Raw genomic sequence first — 15,995 nt, 5'->3', positions numbered from 1 at the left:
TCAATTTGTCATATGCATTGCATCGCAGGTGATGTTGTTACTTCTGTTCTACTATTTAATTGGGTTGGTATTTACTTATACTTAGTAATTGCTAATAAAATTTTGACCAACTTTAAAAGCAATGCTCAGCTCTAGCCATTCTCTTTGGTAAGCCTTACACTTCACATGAACTCCCACCTTTGGTGAGTTCATTCACATTATTCCCCACAACTTGTTGAGCGATGAACGTATGTGAGCTCACTCTTGCTGTCTCACACCCCCCACAGGTCAGGAACAGGTACCACAGGATGAGGCGCATGGAGGATGCTGCGATGAGTTCGTGAGAGATCTAGGCCGTCGTCTCCCAGTCAACTTTGGGTTGCTGGACCGTTGTCTCCTTATAATGTAATTATTTATTTTGTATAGAACTCCTATTATATAGTAAAGATGTGACATTCGATCCTGTGCCATGATTTCATCATATGTGTGAGACTTGGTCCCAGCACACCTGGTGATTATGTTCGCGCCCGGGTTTTGGACCCCTAAAACCCGGGTGTGACAGAAGCGACGGGGAAAGGAAATGGGGGCGACGGCTGTGTGGCCCTGCGAGGAGGGGCAGCGACGGGGAAAGGAAGGTGTGGCGGCGGAATCGTGGTAGGGGCGGCGGGGGTGGAGTTCGCGGGCGGCTGGAATTTGTGGAGAGGAGGGGAAGCCAGGGCGCGACGGTTTCAGGTGCGATAGGGGAGCATCACTGGTATGCGGGACTCACATGCGAGATCGGACGACTGAAATTATAGAATGGACGGTTTAGATCGTGTAATGGCAGAACGGCAGGCTACCCTTGCAGCCTTAATAAGTAGTAGAGATATATATTCTTGTCTATGTTGCAGCCTTGGGAGGCGCCATGGCCCTGCCGCCCCCCGCCCCCATTGGCTCCGCCCCGCAAACACCTTTGGGTAGGAGATAAATAGTACAAACATCTGTCACCTTCTGAGAGTGCATTCATTTGTGAGAAGTTGTACTTGTTCAGGGGAGTTGCATTTGAGCTGCCATGTTGAGCCGGAGAGACTAGCTGTGTTTTCAGAGGATTAACGGAGGTTGGCATATTATACTAACTGATCACTACCGGAATTTAGCTCTTTGCCGAGTGTCATATTCTTTGCCGAGTGTTTTATTTCGGGCACTCGGCAAAGAGCTCTTTGCCGAGTGCCACGCAAAAAACCCTCGGTAAAAGAAAACACTCGGCGAAGAAGCTCTTTGCCGAGTGTTTTATTTTTGACACTCGGCAAAGAGTTTCTTTGCCGAGTGTCTTTTTTTGACACTCGGCAAAGGGCTCTTTGCCGAGTGTCACAAATACAACACTCGGCAAAGAGCTCTTTGCCGAGTGTTTTTTCTCCAACACTAGGCAAAGACAATTTAAAAATCATATTTTAAAGTAGTAAATTAATTCAAATGAAAAAGTTTTCAACTACAAATTTATATAACTCATCATGATGTACAATTTATATATTGAACATTTCTTCATATGACAAAATAAAAATAAATTTGTTCATAAAACCTATATCTCTCTCGTAGTTTATGAAACTACGAGAGAGACAGAGACGTATAGAATTTGTGCATATTGTTAGAACCATCATCTGAGATAAACAAATTATCAAACAACCAAAATAAACTTTATAGATCTTGAGAAGTTATAAAAGTTTATAGTTGACAACTTTTTCATTTGAAGTCATATTGTCAACGAAAACTACGTCTGAATTTTAAAAATTTAAAATTTGAATTTTGAAAACGACTTCGAAAGGAAAAACCACCAACATAAAAGTTGTAGATATTGAAGAGTTATGAAACTTTGTAGTTGACAATGTTTTAGTTTGAAATCATCTTGTTATGCAAAACTATGTTTGAATTTTGAAATTTGAATTTTTCAAACTGTCTCGGATGGAAAAACCACCAAAATAAAAGTTGTAGGTCTTGAAATGTAATGAAACTTTGTAGTTGACAATTTTTTGATTTGAAATCATCTAATCATTGAAAATTTCGTGTGAAGTTTTTAAATTTAAAATTCAAATTTTATAAACAATCTCGGATGTAGAAACTATTAAAATAAAACTTTTAGATCTCAAAAAGTTATGCAACTTTATAGTTGGTCACATTTTCAAATGAACTCATTTAGTGCCTTAAATAATCAAATTACTCTCGATTTGTTATAGTACATGGGGAATGGAAACGTAATATAAACATAATTGGTGTACTAGTGTAGTGGTATAGGAGGGTATGCGCGAGAGAGAGGTTGCGAGTTCGAATCTCACCATTTACAAAACATATAAGTTTGATTCAAAATAATAGTGAAAAATGATAGGGCAACGGGTAAGGTAATATGGTAGAGTTGGAGAGTTGTTCCTAGAATTTTAAAAATGTTTTGATGTTTTTTTTTAATTTTTCAATTCTTAATTTGCCGAGTGTTTTTTTTTTGCCGAGTGCTTTTTGACACTCGGCAAAGTCTTTGCCGAGTGTCCGAAAAAAAGCACTCGGCAAAGAACCCTTTGCCGATGAAATCTTTGCCGAGTGTTCTTTGCCGAGTGTTACACTCGGCAAAGCCTTTGCCGAGTGTAAAATAGCCTTTGCCGAGTGTCTTAGACACTCGGCAAAGAACGCGATTCCGGTAGTGGATAGTCTATATTAACCATTGGCCGGCCGTAGGTCCTAGCTAGCCACGATTAATGGAGGCAGCATCCAACTGTGTCCCAGCTAATCTGATACCGATGCCAAATCAAATCGTTTATATAGTAACGACACCCGAAGTATTACCACTGTCCTCTCTCAGATGGTTTACTTTCCGGCTATAGATTACCCTGCATAGGGTAGGAATCAGAAGGTTCATATGCCACTAGCTAGCTAGCTAGCTTTACTTTGGCACCATTGGTTGAGTGCTCACATGCCGATTCCCAAAACCCATCTGGAAATACAGCAAAGCTTCAGCGGACTCATGCGTATTTGCTGCTAGCTCTCTTCGCCATGCATCTGACCTTTTGAAGTCGTCGTCTCTTTCCCTCGTGCTCGCTTATCCTGCCGTGCCTCACCGGACGCTCACCATTGGCAGCTGGAGGAGTGCCCAGCTCCAACTTCCCGTGGCCCTCCATGTTCTTGTCCAGCTCACCGCATTAGTGCCCGAAACCGAGAGGCGTTGTATATTGGCGACGCCACAGCGCAAAAGGTGGCTCGCGCGGCAAGGCGCTTGCCCTCCACGACCGCAAGTAAGCCCTACATCTACATGCCCACCACGTTCTGATCCTTGTTCTTTACTGGCATCTCTCTCTCTCTCTCTCTCTCTCTCTCTCTCTGCATTCGCATCTGCAGGACCGGCTGTACTGTTCCGGATCGAGTGAGTCTCGTGTCCTGCTCACGCCGCACCCAACTGCGCAAGCGCGACGCGTGCATGCTGCTTGCACCGTGCCGTGCCTCCACCAAAGTTCGTTCTTCTTCTTCACATGGACTGCCAACCAGATTATATATACTTTTGCTCGATCTCCTTCGCTGGCACCAGAGACAAGGTTAAGATTATTGGCATTTGTTTCATCAGCCACTTCTATCCTCCTACAGACGTACACCGGAGATCAAATTTGTCACCGTTTACTTGTGTTCCACCATGAAGCAGCAAATCTAGCTACTAGTCACTTGGCAGGATTTGCAGTAACTTTACTGTATATATATAGTTACGGCATGTTTCTGATCTGCGATGATACCTAACTAACTAGATTGCGTTTACCGAAAGAAAGAAAGAAAGAAAAAACAAGGAACGAGACGGCAAAACTTGATGCTTTCCTTTTGCCTTTCATGTCACACGCAACAAACCATGACGCCATCGCTTGTTCCAGTGATCCTTCCACCGCGATCGATCCGCTACATCAGGTTCAGGTCTACCGAGATTTTCTGACTGAAACTTCCACCGGCACTCTGTAGTTTCAGCCGCTCGATCTGGATCTCGATCTGTGCATTCAGAGAGGTCTTAGGTCACTGAGAAGTAAGTAACTGAGCACACGACGTTTCCTGTTCGGACGACGCACACACAGTATTGGCCTTTTGGGGATGGACAGCCGAGAAACATGCCATGTTCTGACTAATAATCCCCCGTTTGCCCTCCACCATGCATGCATCCCACGACGACGTCCAATCCCTGGCTCCCTGCTCTCCCCGCACCAGCTGCGGCGGCGAATAATCTCCACTGGATGGAGTAACAACTAAGGGCTTGTTCGGTTATTCCTATCCCATGTGGATGAAATGGGATTGGAAAAAATTGTGAAAGATTTTGATTTGTTTGAGATTGAAACTCATCCAATCCCACCCAATCCACATGGATTGAGAGCAAAACGAACAAGCCCTAACAAGGGATGGAAATTGGAAAAGGGAACGCGAAAAGAGAGACGACAGGCGACAAGCGGTGTGCTGTGACTCACATGCGCACGCACAGCACAGGCACCCACCGGGCCGGAAGAACAATCGCGCGCCGAACAGAGAATCCCAAGCCGATCCATCCATTTTCTCATTGATCCATGCATGCATGATCCGTCGAACAATGGTGAAAACAAAAATTTCCCAAGAAGAATCCTGACCCCACCCACGTACGATCCAATCCACCTAAGGCCGCAGAACTACGTACCCCGAGAGCTCACTAGCAACGAACGACCAACACATATGTACCAAGACAGACCATCACCAAGGAAGAAGACGAGTCGACACCACCAGCCAGCGCGCCCCGCCAGGACAACAAAGAAAAGAAAAGAAAAGAAACGGCTGCATCCACCGGTCGGGCACGCTTGCACGGCCGGTCGATCAGACAGTGAGCTGCGGCTGGCTGCTGTGACGGTGGCAGGCTGCGGCGGCTGCTGCGACCGCGGCGGGGTCGTCGTGGCGGTCAGACGTGCCGGCGGCGCCGTAGCAGTAGTGCAGCCTTGGGGGCGCCTCGACGACGGGCGCGGGCGCGTCGTCCAGGTAGGCCATCTCGCTCTGGAGCACGGCGCAGTAGGAGGCGAAGGCGGCGGGCGTGACGTTGAGGTCGAAGGCGATGCCGAACAAGAAGTCCACCTCGAGGTAGTTCATCTCCACCAGGCTGATGCCGCCCACCCGCGCGAAGTAGGCGTTGTTGTAGCATCTGCAGCGCCCACACCACAGCAGGTGAATGAAGCTATAGTACAAAACAAAACAGCAGACCACACACCCTGACATAGGAAGGAGAGTATGAATTCTTTTTTAACAACCAAAAAAAATGGATGGTTCACGCATTCGTCCAGCTGTACGTAGCTTGTTTTTCGAAGGCGATGAAGACAGACAGGGGGTTGGGTAGGACAAGGTGAATGTGCTTTGGTAAGAGTGGTGGTGGATCGGCAGCAGCCAGCAGGCAGGCTGTGTGTGACTGTGTGAGTGTGCTGTGGGCGCGTCATCAGCCTCGGGTTCCACAACTGTCCTTGTGACCAACCCAGTGGCTTGTCTTTGATGCAATGCCAGTTGGAAACTGTGACAGGGAAAAGGTTACCGAGACCGATCTGGGGCCCATGTGTGTATTCCAATTCCAAATCCCATGTGTGACAGTCATGCATGGGAGTGTGCTGCCGATGATCACGCCAAAAGCAAACGAAAACTCCAGTTACCGAATCATGTATTTTCGAAGCCCATCTCATCTATACGACTACCATGACGCTGAACTTCTAGTGTCGATTTTTAACGTCAGCCTGTACTGAACAGTTCTTGGGATCACCACATGTATTACGCACCTCCAGTACTAAATCACGTTTTAATATACTCCTTCCGTTTCTTTTTATTTGTCGCTGTATCCAGCGACAAATAAAAAGAAACGGAGTAGTTACTAGTATTACATGTGAAAAAAAATGTTTTCAGAACAATTTGTTTTTTGAATTCGGAAGCCAGCACTTGCGCGGAATTCAACTTGATGAACCGTAGTTGTGCTGAGATACTGTATGTTTTTATTTTCCATTTCCGTATTTTAGAGTGAAAAGGTGAGCGGAATTCGACTTGAAAATCTACTGTGTTTTTTTTTTGCCTGTAAAATTTTCCATTTATTAAAAGGTGAATGATGGAAGCAGGGAGGGCAGAGCAGCTATATAGCACGCACATGTCGTCGACGAACTTGACGGCGGTGAGGACGGAGGTGATGAGGAGGCGGTGGACGTTGAAGGAGTCGACGGCGAGCGCGGGGCGGCGGCGCAGGAAGCGGTCGAGGTAGATGTAGGCGACGACGTAGCAGGACGGGCTGCAGCCGGCGAAGCGGAAGATGCGCTCCAGGTAGCCGCCGATGGAGATGGCCGGCTTGGTGAGCCCCTGGAACGCCGACAGTACCGGGGGGCCAGCAGCAGCAGCCGGCGGCGGCGCCGCCGCCGCGGCGTCGTTGCGTTCCGCCACGCGCTGCAGCAGCGCCGACAGGATGGAGACCACCCGCGGCACGGCCGCCGCCTCTGCCCCCTCCCCCGTCGTCATGGATGATGGATGGATGGGTGGGTCGATCGGGGTCCGGGGAATGGGCCGAGCGAGTGGCCTGAGTGGAGAGAATTCTTATTGGTCGCTTCAGTTCTCCTTCTTCTTCTTTTATGTTGGTGGTGCTGCCTGCCTTGGGAACTACTTGGGGCTTCGGAGGAAGGAGGAGAGGTGATGGTGGTGGTTATAAAGGGTGGGAGAGGGAAAACGCTAGGAAAGGCCGTCGTAAAAAAGAAAGATTTGAGCTTTGCAAGTTGGCATGATTAGCCTGCCAACCAAGCCATCTCCCCTCCCTCGGTCCCTCCATGTCATGGTCTCATGGATGGAGAGTCACTTTCTTTTCTTTTTATTTTTTTACGTACTGCAGATGGAGCATTTGTCGGCTGCCAGCAGAGAGCGGAGGTACTACTCCACGCTAGTAGTACTAGGTAGTAACGGTGGGTGCAGTAATAAAAAGCCTGGCAGAGCAGGCCCTCTGGTCGATCCGGACGTCAGGTATCCATCCATGGTAGCAAGCTTGGATCGCGTGTCAGGTTTGCCTGCAGGGACGATGGAGTGACGGACAGGTATCGTGGCCTCCACGACGGCCCGGCGCATCCGAAGCTAGCTCTGAAAAACAAATCATCACCCGGCGGCGCATGTCGCTGTTGCAGGAGAGAAGAGAACGGAGACGAACGCATCTGTTATCTGTTACTGTTAGTCTGATCGATGTCTGTTCCCATGTCGTTTCCGCAGCTGTTAGTCTGTTACTGTTAGGTAGGCAGTGACCTCGACGATGCATGCCGCGCGCTCCGGTTCAGCGAGAATTAGGTGCTCCGCAGTAGTTTCGGCGGCCAGCTAGCTAGGTGCGGTGTTTCTGCCAAACATTTTTCCGTGCGCGGCACACCGCCGGGTTCAGTGTTCCGGCCACTCCTAGTACTTCTGTCCCTGATACAAGTGCTTCAGTTCAGAGACGGTGAAAACGTTTTCCTGACGGATTTCGTGCGGAACAGCAGGTCCCAATGCAAGTTGGTCTGTCAGTTACTAGTCAACCCGAGACAGTGTCGGTGTCAGCTTCAGCAGTGACAAAAGACAGTGGATTAAATTTTTTGATAAAATGGCAGCGGGTGAAGAGAGGAGAGAGTGGCAGATACTAACAGCGATAGTATGGCTGTTCGTCAGGGAGAGAGAAAAAAAGAAAGAAAGAATATGATGACATGCCAGTGTGGAGCAGACATCTGGTTGGGTTGGGACGGTCACCACTGGCACTCACGCCGGCGGGACGACACGACAGGCTTGCCCTGGCCGTCATGCCATGCCGCGCAACAGTACGGCGCGTGCATGCAGCAGTAACATGCACGCTGCTCAGCACGTCGCCGGGCTATAGCGTCCACGATCCACGCACGCATGTGGCAGCTGCCTGCCTGCACCATCGCAAGGAACGGACGGACAGAGAGAGAGAGAGAGAGAGTGGATGGATGGAGATGGAACCTAGCTAGCTAAAACACTTGTTAAAGATTACTGAGGAAGAAGAGAAGGAGGAGGAGGAATCTGGCCACAAGAGAGAGCACATGATAGTAGACAGACACCTTGGCACGTTGCTGCTATGCAAATGCAATGCAAGCGCGCTGTGTGTTGGGCTCATGTGTCAGCTCCTCTTCGCTGCCATTGTCTGCTTGCTTGCTTGCTTGCCCCCCCGGGGCCTTTCCGGATTTAATAGCCGATTTTATCGGATCCGTGGTCCACTACTACCACCAGTCCACCACCCCCCCGCGCGCTGCCTGATCCATGTGCCCAGGGACTAGTTTATTTATCGATTCCGTCCCGCCACTAATCAAAGGCCTCCGCTAGCGCTAGTTCCCTTCTCTCACATATACTGTTGCAATTGCGCAAAAGCCGGCAGATGCGCGCTGCATCATATCCTTGCCTGTGCTCAGTGCCTCAGACGCTAGCTAATCATCGATCACATGCAACAAAAGACGTCAGTTGTTTAATTAACTGTGTGCCGTGCTGTTTTTATAAAGATTGCAAAAAGAGCGAGAGAGAGAGAGAGAGAGGAAGTGGAGCAGTGTGTGCATCGCATCGCATGCCACCACGCGAGATCGCGTCTATCTACATGATGTGCCTGACTGCAGCTAGCTAGCGATTATTCAGTTTGCAGCAACACATCACCCTGCTATATCTATCATGAGATGAGCAGAGCAGGAGCTGAAAGGCTGAGGGACAGGCGGACGGACAGCATCTGGTGTCTCGCGTGCGAAAGCCACGCTTATAGTTCTGCTCTGCTCGGTTGATTGGTCGCTTGCCTGTTTTAGCTGGCCGACGGCGATCAGGGCCCAAACTTTACCGCGCGAGAATGCCAATGCCAGCGTGCGTACATGTGGCCGGCGCGACGGGCCGACGGCGAACATGCGGTGGCAATCGGCACGCACAGGTCCTATCTGTCAGACTGTCACCGCAATGGCGTCCTGAGTGAAGCAGCCCACCAGGCAGCAGCCAGCAGGCCGCTTCGTTCGTCGGCTGCTTGGCGCTAGTTGCCAGTGTCCAGCAAGCGACCAACTACGAATACGATTGGCGGTGACAGAGTCCCGCCCAGCGGTTGGGTTGGCGACTGGCGTTGGCGATTATAATATTCCGGCCTCTGCAACCACCAGCGATCCAACCAAAAAAAAAACAACCTAGCCCAACCCAACTATTCTATTCTAGGCCCAATGGGCAGACTGTGTTATGCAAGCTTGGAGCCCAGAATTTTTCCCATCCCGATCCAATAAAACAGATGCCGGGGACATGGTACGAAATGCTAGAATAATCCGTTTTTTCCCTGGCCGATCTTAAGTAACTTTTTTCTTTTTACATGTACAAATAATTAAAATTATAATTGTATATTCTAACTTAAAAAATTATTTGGTTATGTTGAGCACCATATATACCACATCGAGAGGCCAAACGGCAATCCGAGGCACGTATGGTATGCGAGTGGATCATAACAGGCGGTTTAGCCCCTTTTTCGTGCGTCCATCTAAACTCGCGGATTACATTGAGGGACGCCTAACGGATCCAGACCTTTCCTATATATATGAAGAGGTAGGATTGATTGTGGGCAATAACAATCGAACCAATCAATCTATATTTTATTACTTTACATTCTTTCCCTAAGAGTAGCAGTAACTTAGCCTTCTTCATCTCATCTTGACCTCTATTTCACTATAAGTCTTCTGGAGGCGTCTTGGGTGGCCTGTCGACTCTAAGACAAACCCCAGGATTTCTCCTCCCTTATGGGGTCCCTCTCGGGGGCAAGATCAGGAGCTATTGACGATCGTGGCCGCCGCTACACACGCACGGACCGTCTCGCTCAAAAGAAGATCTGCTCAACATAAACCAAAAAGGGGGAGATTGAAAGGAAAATAGGGTTAACCATTTCCTATAATTAATTTTGGTGGTTGATGACCAACGTAAACATGTGGACTAACTAGTTTATCTAGAATTCATGTATTACATGTGCATAAGGTTCAACATAAACCAAGAAAGAAATCAAGTTAGGGACACAATTTAATTGGAGTAAAAGGACTTGAGTGTGCTGGAAAATGGTGCACCGGACACTGTGTCGGTGTTTGGAGCCCGACCGCACACCCAGGGTTACCCCTCGCGGTGTTTTTTGGTAGGACGGTGATGTTGACTGTAACTCAATGGTTCGTGTGTGTCGACGTTCCGAGACCGGGGGGTCCCTAAGCCGACGAGTGAATGTCGCCGCGTGCCCCAGCCCAGATGGGTCGACGCGAGGCCGAGCGCGAAGGGGGGGAAGTGAGGTGGCCGGAGATGGGCATGAGAGAGGTGGAAATCCCGCGGCCTTCGTGTTCGTCCCGCGCCCAGGTCGGGTGCACTTGTAGTAGGGGGTTACAAGCGTCCACGCGGGAGAGGGAGCGAGCGGCCTCATGCGAGCGCCTGTCTCGTCCTCGTCCCCGCGCGGCCAACCCTCCCTAAGAGGGCCCTGGTCCTTCCTTTTATTGGCGTAAGGAGAGGATCCAGGTGTACAATGGGGGGTGTAGCAGAGTGCTACGTGTCTAGCGGGGGAGAGCTAGCGCCCTAAGTACATGTCGTTGTGGCAGCCGGAGAGATTTTGGCACCCTGCTGGTGTGATGTCGTGGCCGTCGGAGGAGCGCTGAAACCTGGCGGAGGGACAGCTGTCGGAGCTATTGAGTCCTTGCTGACGTCCTCTTGCTTCCGTAAGGGGGCTGAGAGCCGCCGTCGTCACAGAGTATGCGGGGCGCCATCATTGCCTATCTGGTGGAGCGAGCCAGATGGGACGTCGGTCTTGTTCCCCGTGGCCCAAGTCAGCTCGGGATAGGGTGATGATGGCGCCTCCTGTTGACGTGGCCGGTCTACGCCCTAGGTTGGGCGATGTGGAAGCTCCTCCGAAGCCGAGGTCGAGTATGTCTTCCGTGGCCGAGGTCGAGTCCGAGCCCCTGGGTCGGGCGAGGCGGAGACCGTCGGCTGAGGCCAGGACAGAGTCCGAGCCCTGGGGTCGGGCGAAGCGGAGTTCGTCGTCTTCTGGGGCTGAGCCCGAGTCCGAGCCTTGGGTCGGGCGGAGCGGAGTTCGTCGTCTTCTGGGGCTGAGCCCAAGTCCGAGCCCTGGGTCGGGCGGAGCGGAGTTCGTCGTCTTTCGGGACTTAGCCCGAGCCCGAGCCCTGGATCGGGCGGAACGGAGTTCGTCGTCTTCTGGGACTTAGCCCGAGTCCGAGCCCTGGGTCGGGCGGAGCGGAGTTCGCCGTCTTTCGGGACTTAGCCCGAGTCCGAGCCCTAGGTCGGGCGGAGCGGAGTTTCCTATGGTGCCTGCGGCCGGGCCTGACTGCCTATCAGCCTCACTCTGTCAAGTGGCACCGCAGTCGGAGCGACGCAGGCGGCGCTGTCTTTCTGTCAGGCCGGTCAGTGGAGCGGCGAAGTGACGGCGGTCACTTCGGCTCTGTCGGCTGAAGGGCGCGCGTCAGGATAAAGGCGTCAGGCTGCCTTTGCATTAAATGCTCCTGCGATTTGGTCGGTCGGCGCGGCGATTTGGTCAGGGTTGCTTCTTGGCGAAGACAGGGCCTCGGGCGAGCCGGAAATACGTTAGCCGCTGGAGGGGGGCCTCGGGCGAGGCGGAGATCCTCCGGGGTCGGCTGCCCTTGTCCGAGGCTAGGCTCGAGCGAGGCGTGATCGCGTCCTTCGAATGGACCGATCCCTGACTTAATCACACCCATCAGGCCTTTGCAGCTTTATGCTGATGGGGGTTACCAGCTGAGAATTAGGAGCCTTGAGGGTATCCCTAATTATGGTCCCCGACAGTAGCCCCCGAGCCTCGAAGGGAGTGTTAGCACTCGCTTGGAGGCTTTCGTCGCACTTTTTTGCAAGGGGACCAGCCTTTCTCGGTTGCGTTTTGTTCCGGTGGGTGCGCGCGAGCGCACCCGCCGGGTGTAGCCCCCGAGGCCTCGGAGGAGTGGTTTGACTCCTCCGAGGTCTTAATGCCTCGCGTAATGCTTCGGCTGATCTGGTCGTTCCCTCATGCGAGCTGGCCGTAGCCCGGGTGTACGGTCGGGTCCCAAGTTCTCGGGCTGGTATGTTGACGCTGTCAACGGTTTGGCCGGAGCCGGGTTTGCGAGAGCAGCCCCCGAGCCTCCGCACAGGGCGAGAGGGCGATCAGGGACAGACTCGACTTTTTTACATACGCCCCTGCGTCGCCTTTTCGCAAGGAGGAGGGGGGGGGGAAGCGCCATGTTGCCCTCGATGGGCGCCGAACATGGTGTCTCCTGTGAGCTGCAGGCGGGTAATCTGAGTGGACGTCCGTGCCCCATTCGTTAGGGGTCGGCTAGAGGCCCAGAGGCGGGCCCAAAAGTACCTGCGGGTGATCTACCGGACCCGGTCCCCTGGCGACGGGGTCCGAGGGCTCGATGCCTCCCTCTGATGGGATTTCGTTACAAGATCGTTCCCGCTGGTCTCGGAAATGTCCTAGGGTACCTCGGGAGCGCAGCCCGAGCCTTGGTTATGTATCGAACGTACCCATGGTCATCCCTCGCTCTGTGTCTGAGGCGGCTGTGAACCCTTCGGGGGCCAGCCTTCGAACCCCTGATCAGTAGTGGGCACGGAGCCCGAGTAGCCTGAGGCGGTCGTTGAACCCTTCCGAGGGGCCGGCCTTCGAACCTCTGACCAGTAGTGGGTGTAGAGCCCACGCGATCTGAGGCGGCTGTCGAACCCTTCCGAGGGGCCAGCCTTCGAACCTCTGATCAGTAGGGAGGATCGAAGCCTGGTTCCTTCACGGGGAAGGATCCTTTTCGGGGTATCCCCCTTTCCCGGTCCCTATTGCAAGAGAGAGAAAGAGGAAAAAAGGAAAAGGATACGAAATCGAATGACGCGGCGTACCTTTTTCGACGCGGTCATTATGGCGAAGGCGAAGCGTCGCTCGCTTCTCCTGCCAGAGGCGCCGCCTGTCCCGCCGCGGAGTTAATGTGACGGGGCGCGCGTTTCGCGGGGCGGCCGTTGCGCGTGCGCGAGCCGTTCGAGGAACGGCTGTTTTGCTTCATGTTTTTGAATCCCGCGGCCGGTCCGGGCGGAACGTTGAACGGGTCTCGCTTTGGCCTTTATATACTCGAGGGAGGGCCTGGCGATGGTTCTTTGCTCCGCTTCCTGCCTCCCTCTTAGGTTTTTGTAACCCGAGAGATTTAGCCAGAGAAAAAGAAACCGCCCACCCTGTCCTTCGCGCCGCCACCCCTTCTGCTAGGTGATGGCCGACCGGGTGACCATCATCTCGCCGTGCGACCCATGGCCTTTCTCCACAGTGACGGCGGGTGATCTAGAGGATCTTGTTGCTGAGGGTTTACTTCGCCCTCTCTCTGATGAGAGGCGACCGGAATGGATTCCCCCCGTGAGCGGAGCCGCTCCGTCCCCACCGCCGGGGTACATCGTGAGCTTCGTCTCCTTCCACGAGCGGGGATTTGGTGTGCCGGCGAGCCGCTTTATGCGGGCGATCCTACACCATTACGGGGTGGAGTTGCACAACCTCAGCCCCAACTCCATCTCGCAGGCCGCCATCTTCGTAGCGGTGTGCGAGGGGTACTTGGGGATCGCCCCCCATTGGGATTTGTGGACCCATATCTTTTTCGCGGAGCTTTTCGCTTCGCCGACGGGGGAGAGAAAGGTCCGCGCGGCAGTGCGGGCCGGCGGCTGCATCCTCCAGCTGAGGCAGTCGCGGGCGTCGCTGTATATTCCCGCCATCCTCGCGTCCTCGAACAAGGGGTGGCAGCGCCGGTGGTTCTACCTCCGGAATGACGGCGAGTTGCTCCCGCCGTTCTCCCAGCGAGTAGTCACCATCGCCGCCGATGCTTGGCGCCACGAGACCCCGCACGAAAGACAGAAGAACCTCGAACCCCTTCTCAAGGCCTTGGAGGCGTTGCGGAAGGGGGACTCACCGCCGCGGGAGTGATTGCCACCATCCACCGCCGGAGGGTGCTTCCCTTGGCGGAGCGACGGTTGCCGCTTTGGGAGATGACACCGGAGGCTGACTTGGAGGGCTCGCGGATGTCCTCGGATCCTCTTCCCTTCGATGTCCTCCACGGGCGGGTGGCCGTTGCGTTGGGGAAGCCGGACCCCAGCGCCTTCTCCCAGCCTTTGATGCGCCCTGACCAAGGGTGCGTGACTCTGGTGAGTGTCCACTCCTTCCTTCCTCTTGCATCGGATTGCCCCTGGTTTTTACGGTCGGGATTTCCATCCGTCTTCAGGAGGTAGGGTGGCACAAGCCTTCCCTGCCACGGGTCCCGCAGGATGCGGTGGACCGAGCAGCGCGGCGGGTTGCCGCAGAGGAGAAGAAGAAAAAGAAGGATGCGGAGAAGGCCTGGGCCCGCGAGCGGATGCGGGCTCGAGACGCCTTGGAAAAGCTCCATCGTCGGCTGGAGAGGGAGGGGCTCCCGAGGGAGCCATCGCCGGAAACGCCTGACGACGACGACGATGATGAAGATGATGACGAGGAAGACGACATGGCTGCTCGCCTTGGTCTCAGCCCTGGCTTGAGGTTAGGCTAGGAGCTGTCAAGCCAGCCCCCGAGCGGCCTGATGCCGTCAGTCCCCGGAGTCGGGACGCCGGGGTCCCGGCCCGAAGAGCGGGGGCAGTCTGAGAGGGTACCTGACCCCTCGGCTGGGGGAGTTGAGGCGACCCCGGGGAGCCAGGCCGAGGCGTCCGTTCCCCGAGAGCCATCGCCCATGCTGGCAGCGCAGGAGAGCGACCCTCAGGTCACCGTGGCAGTGCCTGAGCGGTCCGCCCCCCGGGCATCCAAAGCGCCCAAAGCAAGGGCGGTGCCGAAGCTGCCGGCGAAGCGGACCTTGGCGGCGCCTTCGGGGGTCGAGACCCGAGAGATCTCCCCTCAGGCACGATTGATCATGGACCGGAGCGGGTAAGTATCTTGGAACGTCTTCGTCCTGGCTTTTCATTCGTATGTCCCGACCGTGATTTTTCTTTCCCCCTCAGCAAGCGAAGCCATGGCCTGACCGATCTGGCTCCCCGAAAGGCCCTTAAGACGGCGTCGGCTTGCGCAGCCAGCGCCGCTCCGGGCCTTGCCGTTCAGCTGACCTTCTCGCAAGGCGCTCCACAGCAGGGGGCTCAGGCGGCACCAGTCGCCATGGAGTGAGTTCCCGAGGCCAGCTCTTCTACCGAGGCGGCCATCGTGCTAGGGGAGGCGGCTGACGCGGACGTGGCCCCGGCCCCATCGGACGTGCCGGCGGTGCTGGCACCTGTTGCTACTGAAGCTGCCGCCGTCCCAGTCGGGGAGCGACCGGTCGCTGCCGACACTGAGACGGCCGAGGCGTCGGCGCTTGGTGCCTCGGAGGAGGGGGGCGTGGAGACGCGATCCGTCCCGCCGGGCGGCAGCCTTGTCGCTGTGCGGCGGGGCTCCGAGGGTCGGCGCCAGTTGCTCTGGTTCCGGACCCGTGAGGCGTCGGATCCTGTCTTCGTTCTCGACGATGAACGGGAGGAACAGTCCTGGGACGAGCTCCGCGAGTGTGCCGAAGCAACGGTGGGGTCGCTCCGGTCGTCGCTGGAGGTTTTCTGCAGGGACGTCCCCAAAATCCTCCAGGTAACGGTTTCAGGCATACCTTTTCTCCTTTGTGACCAAGGCGTCTTTTCGTGACGTCCCGCTTCCTTCCCTCAGGATCTAACGGATCTGAGCGCCGCCAAGTCGTCGTTCATCCGCCGCGAGGTCGACGTCTGGGGCTCGCTGTGATCCCTGAGGACCTCGCTCGCCAGGGCTACTGCGCGCCTCTCTCAGCAGGGCGCCGAGGCGGTGGACCTTCGGTTGCTTTGCACCGATCTGAGAGCCGAGGCGGCAGCGGCACGCGCGGTGGCGGCCGCGGCGCGCGCAGAAGTGCAACGACTGCAGTCGGAGTTCGACCGGATCGTCAATGAGCGGGACCAATCTCGGGGCCGGGCTGCCGAGGCCAAAAGTCGGGCTGGAGCCCTTGCAGCCGACCTAGCCGTAGCCCAGGTCGCAGCCTTGGAGCAGCGTGCTCGAGCCGGAGGTACGCCTTGGCCATCTT

At 54.4% G+C, this 15,995-nt stretch overlaps 1 protein-coding gene across 1 annotated transcript; it reads right to left on the bottom strand.

Moving 5' to 3' along the window:
- Window positions 1-4,673: 4,673 nt before the first annotated feature.
- Window positions 4,674-6,603, bottom strand: LOC100502430 (uncharacterized). The gene is made up of 2 exons (NM_001357792.1): window positions 6,107-6,603; window positions 4,674-5,128 (listed from the first exon to the last, which is right to left on the bottom strand). The coding sequence occupies exons 1-2, from the start codon at window positions 6,466-6,468 to the stop codon at window positions 4,810-4,812; spliced, it is 681 nt and encodes a 226-aa protein (NP_001344721.1). The 5' UTR covers window positions 6,469-6,603; the 3' UTR covers window positions 4,674-4,809.
- Between the last annotated feature and the right edge of the window lie 9,392 nt (window positions 6,604-15,995).

This window comes from Zea mays, chromosome 1, assembly GCF_902167145.1.
Source record: "Zea mays cultivar B73 chromosome 1, Zm-B73-REFERENCE-NAM-5.0, whole genome shotgun sequence".
Taxonomy (NCBI): domain Eukaryota; kingdom Viridiplantae; phylum Streptophyta; class Magnoliopsida; order Poales; family Poaceae; genus Zea; species Zea mays.
This window is presented reverse-complemented; position numbering and strand designations above follow the sequence as displayed.

Excerpts from the sequence above, each read along its gene's own strand:
- LOC100502430 (NM_001357792.1), bottom strand. The coding sequence starts at position 6,468 with ATGACGACGGGGGAGGGGGCAGAGGCGGCGGCCGTGCCGCGGGTGGTC. Across the intron at positions 5,129-6,106 it reads GTCAAGTTCGTCGACGACAT|ATGCTACAACAACGCCTACT; the intron begins GTGCGTGCTATA and ends TGGGCGCTGCAG.